We start from the raw sequence: 7,237 nt of genomic DNA, 5'->3' as shown, positions 1-7,237 counted from the left end.
AGCAGAGAGACAAGGGTTGAGGCAGAGGGACAGGGACATGGGAGCAAGGAAGGAGCAGGGGTAGGGATTCAGGTGTCGGGGCGGGGACCCGGAGCAGCGACAGGGGCCGGAACAGAGGCAGGGGCTGGGACACAGTAGCGGAGGCAGGGGCAGAACCTGGGGCGGGGACGCAGGGGCAGGGCAGGGGCAAGGCAGGGACAGGAACCCACAGAGGCAGACAAAGGGCGAGCAGCAGAGCCCAGCTCGCAGCCCTCGTCTCCGCAGCGGCAGCACCGCACACCGGCACGCAGAACGAGGAGCAAGAGGAGCGGGCGGCGGCGGCGGAGGAGGAGGCGGAGGAGGAGGAGGGGAGGGACCTTCCCCTCCCTCCCACCCCGACACCGGGGGAAATAAATTATTCCCAGCCCTCGCACTCCCAGCTCCGTGCCCCGCACCCCGACAGCGGCAGGCGGGGAAGGTGCAGCCTTCGGCGGGCGCGGAGGGGCCGCCCCTGCCCGCGCCGAGCTCCGCTCTCCGCGCCCGCCTCCCCACGAACTCCCGCGGGCCGCGGCGGGGGGCAGCGCCCGCCCCGTCTCATTCCGTCCCGCCCCGTCCCGTCCAGTGCGGAGCGGAGCTGTGCGGCGCGGCGGCCCCGCCGTGCCCTGGATGCCCCAGCGGCGCCAGCGGCAGCAGCATGGAGCGGCGGCGGGGCGTCCCTGGGGGCTGGCCCTGCCTGCTGGCCGCCCTGGGTGCCCTGCTGGCGGCGGGCCGGGCGGCCGCCCCCCGCGCCCGCTTCTCGCCCTTCTTCTTCCTCTGCACCCACCACGGCGAGCTGGAGGGCGACGGAGAGCAGGGCGAGGTGCTCATCGCCCTGCACATCGCGGGCAGCCCCGCCGCCTACGTGCCCGGACAGGAGTACCACGGTAGGTGTCAGTCCCCGCAGTGCTCAGCGCTGCCCTGATCCCAGTGGGAGGGCGGCCCCTGGGGGTCCCGCACCAAGGAGCGGCCCCGCGGCCCCGCAGCCACACAGGGGAAAGTGAAAGGGGGGTGCGGGCGCCCTGTACGGGGAAGGCGTGGCTGTGTGCCATGTGCACAGGGCAGTCCCAGCGAGGGGCTCCTCGGCGCTCCCCCGCCGTCCAGGGCCGTCCTCACCTGCCCTGGCCGCGTTGCCGCCGCCGTCGCAGCCCCGCTCCGCCCCGGCGCTGCTCCCGCGAGGCGCAGCCAGAAGCCAGAGGAAATTGCGAGTCCCCTGTCCTTAGCGGGCTCAGGGCCGGATCCAGAACCTCCGAAGTTGCTGGAGGTCTGTCCCTTTCCCACTTCAGTGGCTTTCGGACCCAGCCTTCGCCCATCGCATCCTCCTTTGCCCAGTGGCGGTGTCGTGCCGCTGGCGGGGCACCGAGAGGGTCCCCAGGGAGCCGCCTGTTGCTGCCCGTGCAGGAGCCGCAGGCGGGAGCGGTAGGTCAGGCCCTCGCAGGTGGCTTTGAGGATGGAAGGTCGTGCCCAGAATTAATAAATGAACCTGCTTTTTGTAAACGTCCAGGCTGAGGAGAATGAAACGGAGCGGGGGAAGTTGTCCCCACCAGTAGGGTCTTTACCTGGGTGGTGTATTTCTGGGGTGAGGGGCACAACCCGCTGCCTGGCAGGAGGGGTGTGCTGCTGTGCAGAACTGCTCTCGGCTGCGAAGTGCCCCTGTAAGCCAGGAGCTGTAGAGTTCAACGGCCTTACCGCCGTTTCTCTGTATAGAAAACTTCCATGTGTGAAACATCTTTTAATTCATAACCGTGGAAGACCGCTTAAACGTATAGTCACTAATCCTTCTCTCTCTTTGTGTCTGCTTGAGGTTTTGCCGTGCTGCATCGTAGAAGCTAATTCTGCTGTAAGCAATAAAAAGTAAAAAAAAATATTAGCAAATATTTATTTAAAACACCTTGCTCAGAAGCAGATGCTGTGTAGTGGTCCCTGGCTAAAGATGGAGTTAAACTTGTGACTTTGATATATTCCGGCTGAGAATTTACGTTTTAGGTAAATGGTTGAATCATTATGTGAAGATTCTGATTAATTTTTGTTCTGTGAAGACACAAAACCTGAACACACACAGTATTCATTTTGTCACGATCTAAGGGATCCTGAAGTTTTGTCTGTGTATAACCTTCACCTGTATAGTTTTACCAAATTCATAGGAAACTTTTGGTTTAAAAATACGGGTGTTCCTTTTAACAAACCACGTGAAAATTCCCTGATTTCAGATGATTTTTTTTTTCTTTACCCCCCCCCCCCCCATCTTCCAGCCCGTAATACACGCTCAGGTCAGTTAAGTTGCATTCAACCTACTGAGGAAAAAAGGAGGCTGGAATTTCCATCTTGCACGATTTTAAGTTCTGGGGGTTTAAAAATATGGTTCAGACGCATACATAGCAGAATCCCCCCAGCCTTTCCTTCGCTGCTGCCGTGTTTTCCAGCAGGCATCTCGTGTTTAAGCCCCGTTGCTGGTCTGGGGAGAGGCGTCTGTGGTGGGCGCGGGAGCGCTGCAGGCAAGGCTGCGGGACAGGTTGCGGGCAGGGTTTAGATAAAGCAGGGCTCCGGGCAGGGCTGCCTGCAGGGTGAGGAGCGGGGTGTGCGTGTGTGTTTCTGGGGGATGCTCTTCTGCCTCTCGCCCTTTTAAAAGGGGGCTTGAATTTTAATATCTCAGCTTGCAGAGAAGCTCCTCAGCTGCGTGCCAGACCTTCCAGGTACCCTAGGGTGGCTTTTCCGCCGCAGTTTTTCACCTGACAGAGCGAAACACGGCTCCGGGGTTTCTTCACTTGCCCGCTCTGACGGGCTGCAGGGCAGTTTGGCGGAGCCGTCGCTGCCCTGCGCCCCGCTGCGCGCCGCTCCCTCGGCCCTGTGAGCCTTGCTGCGCCTCTGCCCGTGGGCAGCCCCGCCGAGATGCGCCCGGGCGCTGCGGGGCCGCCGGCCGCTGCTGCTCCCGCTGGCTCCCTTAGACCCGCTGCCCGCTGCGCTTCTCCGTGCGCTGCTCTGTCCTCGGCCCCGCCGGGGACATCTGCCCCCGGGGATACAACCAGAGCGTCTCAGGGCCTCCCTACAGCCGTTGTGTTAAGAAAGAATAAACAAACTGGGTGCTTTTAAAGGGTAATCACGAAGAAGGTCCACTAACTGAACTTGAAAACTAATTCACTTGCACGGCACAAGGTGTACATACACCCTGGTGTGAGCCAGCCTCGCATCTTACTTCTAACTTGCAATGGTAATTTCTTTCCGTTTTGTGCATTGATTAAACACTCACCTGTGCCAAAACAAGGCAAGAAGCACTGCCTACTTGCTATGCACAGCGCAGCAGACATATCCTCCAGCTAAGCACATTTAATCAGTTAGATATTTTGAAATATCTCATTTGAATATTTTTAAATATAACAATTATCAATGTTAAATATAGCAAAAGAAACCCCTCCTTCCCCCAAGTATACAATCTGAAGAAATAATTAGAAGCAATCTCGGCTTTTATACAGTGCAGTTTAATACTACTGAAACATGCCAGTCTGCACTGGCCGAGCATTTGTCATTTAAAAAATCAAACTTTAAAGGCAGTGTTGTGTTTTGAGGTGCAGTACAGAAGCACAAGACAAAGGGAGATTTGCACACATACAAAACAAATTCACCTGCTCAGAGAGCCTATTAAAATACACTGCTCTGACTCTTCACAAGTTCTGGTGAGGCCCCTTGTTACACTTGCTGCTCCTTCATTCAACAGGGGCAGGTGACAGCAGCACCCAAGAGCATCGAGTTGAAGGAGGAGTGAATTGGGTGAAAACGTACGCCAAGGGCTGAATGAGGAAACATTCTCGTTTAAAAAAATCAGCCAACAACTTTCTGTTATGTTCAGACGTTTCTTTGGGCTCTCAGGGTGGGAGTTGAGCCACTGGGCAGCCAGTGGAGCTGTGGCACTGGGTCTTGTCTGTTTGCCCAACTGTCCTCTGCGCTGGCCTGCACCCCAGGAGAGGGATGGTGTCTGGTGCCAAAGACACTTGCCTGGCAACCTGGCAAACACAGGAGCTTCTGCAAGTGGCTTTTCTGACACACTGGATCCAGCACTTTATTTTGCTGAAATTCATAAGTAAAATAAAGGCAATAATATTCCCTATTTTGCATAGTTAAATTAGATATTGGGGATTTAACACTTCTCTCCTAACCCTTAAAATACTCCAGATTTGGCCCTATTCCTGCAATCAGTAAATATTTAAAAATGCATTCACTGATTGAATAGCACCAGACCTACACTGCATATAAATACGCTCTTTTATATACAGGACCAACTTGATGAATCGGTAAACAATTTTATTACCTTTGGCAGACTTTTATTCCTTGAATTAGCTTATTTCAAATTTAATTAAGTCCTTGAGCTGGCAAAGCACTTCAGTGCTTGCTCAAATGCAAACTGACAAAGTGTGCACTGGTTTGATGTAGGCACCTGCTCAGCTTCCTTCCAGCCGAGCGGTGGTCGTGTGCTTGGAGAGCTGCATCAGGACCCACTTGGCTTGCTTGTATGGGGCTAGATAGCAGTGATGCTGGTTTGGTTTTCTCTTGGGCTTTCCACTGTAATCTACAGAGCAGAATATAATTTCTTCAGGAAAAAATCTAACAACAGTATAAATTAAATTTTTTAATACAAGTCTTCGCTGCCTTTAGTCACAGAAACCTGCAAATGACCAATCAGATTTGTAGTGTTTAAAAATCACACGTGGATCGCCTTTACACTGTATTTTTTGTTATCCCTTAGATTACTTTTTCTGTCACTCTGAACAGTGCTTTTTTTCTCAAGGTTTCAAATTTAGATCTTTTAAGAACAACTTTGAACTGTTTTCCCATGATTGATGTCAAAACTCATCATTCTACCCTTAAAATAGTTTTCTTTAATGAGACTTGAGTTTCTATTTCACTCTCCATTGTTCCTTTTTTTTTTTTTTCCAGAACAGAGTAACCTTCAGTCCCCAAATGTTATCGGTTTCCATCAATGACTGTTACTATTCTTAGACATACTGTATATTGTCTGGAACCACTGCTTTGGTAGGTTGTAAACAATGGTTTTCAACTATTTTAAGTGGTGGTTATGCACTCTTTCAGCACAGATAAAAAGTTGTTTAAAGTCTGGCCAATTCTACCTTTTTTATTAACCACTCTATCTAAGAAATACAGATTGTGATTTGGTATCTGTTTTCTTTAGGGTTACTTGCATTTCTGATACCCATTTGATCTGGTGGGTATTTTCATTATAATGTTCAGATTGTTAAAAAATAAAGAGCTGTTGGGGTTCAAAGGGAGGGAAGAGAAAGTAACTGGAGAGTAAGTGGTGATGCTGCTTGAGGTGTAAACAGGATAACAACTAAATGCAGAAACTGAGTTATGGATACTTTCTCTATGGGTTATGCCAAAGCGCAGAAAGCTTTTTGTGAGCCAGCAGAAGTAAAGATTGCACAGAAAGTGATGTTAGTGATCATGTATTGGTAAAAGAACAAATTTCTGTCTATGTATATTTTCCAGTATCAGCCCAAGAAGCAGGTCATCCTGAGTCTTTTGCAGGGTATTCCCTCAACACATTTCATTTCATCCACTTGCACTCTCCTCTGATCTTTGGAAGAATGGATACTTCCACCATGTTTTGTTTTAAATTAAAGAGGTGTGTAGAAATTTTTGCTCACGGGAGTCCCATTAGCTCCAGGGATTATTCTGTAACTCTTAAGGGACACTTGAATTAAAAATGAGAGGCTGGCGATTGGTAGCCATGGAGAGGAAGTTATTAAGAATGAGGGAAGATTCTAGACCCTTCTTTCCTCTGAGGTCCCAGGCAATGTCTTGCATCTGCTTAAGAGTGTCATAGCATATAATAATTACATCTGGGTCAGCATTTACTAAAATCGTCCTCATCCACCACAGCCCTCGGCTTGCACCTTGACTCTGCTCTGCTGGGTTTAGGATTTTCTTGCATAAACTGACCTTTTCAAAAGCAAGGCAGACTTCCGAGTTCTGTGGCCTGTTCTTTAGATGATCTGTTTGAATTCATTCAGTCTCAGCCTTAATGCATTTCTGAGTGAATGTGGTTCTCTAATTCTTGATGTTGGCCAATGGATTGTCCATATTTCTGAAGCTCTCGTCTGGCCTCAGAGTTCATGTGGTGTGTCTTGGCAAATCTGAAAGAGTTGTGCTTCCAAGATCAACTGAATAGAAACTGATGAAGGATGCCAACCTTGAAAGAAAAAGGTAGGCAAGGTCACAGACGAGAGCCTCTTGCAAACCAAGTTTCTTCACTAGGGAAGATGTTAAGTTTTAATGGATTCAGCTGTCATCACTGTAATTGGTGCCCCAAATAAGCGGTCAGCAGATGGCTCAGCCAAAGATGTGGTCAGGCATTGATGAAAGGAGGTGGAAGGTCCACAAAGGCCTAAATGAGCCTTTCTTGCAAATTTGCAGAAGAGATGTAATCTCTGGTTAAATCCTTTCTCTCCCCATCAGGGGGCTGTTCCCCCCTGCAAAGGAGACTTGATTGCCCCAAATAACAGAAATCAAAGTCAGCATGGCGTGCTGGCGTGACCCACATTTGTCAGGTGGCATCTGACTCTAGGACAGAAATGGTATTGTTGGTATTATTGGTCTGCAGAGGGCTTGTCTGTACACATGAAAAAAATGATCTCTGCCTCACTGAGTTCACCATCTGAGGCCCAGAGCTTGGTGTTGGGGCTGGCATGTGTGCACAGACCCTTCCCATAGCACAGCATTGAAGCCAAGGAAGAAAAGAAGCCCGTAAATGGTAAAAGGGTGTAAAAATACTGTTTCACTGGGGATGTTGTGCATATTTTCTGGTTTCTGAGTTTAAAGGAGGTATTTCTTCATATGTATAATTTATCTGTGAAATTCATTAAGAAAATCTGTCCATAGTAATTGCTCTTAAGTAGAAATTTAAAAAAGATGTTTTTCTTATAAATAGTTGTAATTAGATATAAATATGTATAAACCAAGATAGGAATGCTGTAATTCTAAGGTCACCAGTAAATGAGTTATAAGTGGGTTACTGTAGTACATTTCTCCAGTGTTTCCTGCATTGATTATTCCACCAAACCCATGTTGGCTCATTAGGTAGAACAGGGCGAGGCTGTCAGGCCAGTAGCATTTCTCATTTTCTTTATTGGTGCCTTAATCTGGATTTTTGAAGGCCACTGCTTCTGAAATACTGTAGCATTTTATTAAGGTATAATACTACAGTATTTGC

The 7,237-nt window shown here is 49.6% G+C and overlaps 1 protein-coding gene across 1 annotated transcript in view; it reads left to right on the top strand.

The window, feature by feature from the left end:
• The first annotated feature begins 236 nt into the window (after positions 1-236).
• The window catches only part of RELN (reelin), a 282,373-nt gene continuing 275,372 nt past the window's right edge, over positions 237-7,237 (top strand). Inside the window, exon 1 of the mRNA XM_062632047.1 lies at positions 237-902. Within this exon, the coding sequence (XP_062488031.1) occupies positions 674-902 (229 nt within the window). The 5' untranslated portion in view covers positions 237-673. The remainder of the gene's footprint in view (positions 903-7,237) is intronic.

Source organism: Pezoporus occidentalis, unplaced genomic scaffold, assembly GCF_034315485.1.
Source record: "Pezoporus occidentalis ecotype Australia unplaced genomic scaffold, CSIRO_AGI_Poc_V1 ctg38, whole genome shotgun sequence".
NCBI lineage: Eukaryota > Metazoa > Chordata > Aves > Psittaciformes > Psittacidae > Pezoporus > Pezoporus occidentalis.
This window is presented reverse-complemented; position numbering and strand designations above follow the sequence as displayed.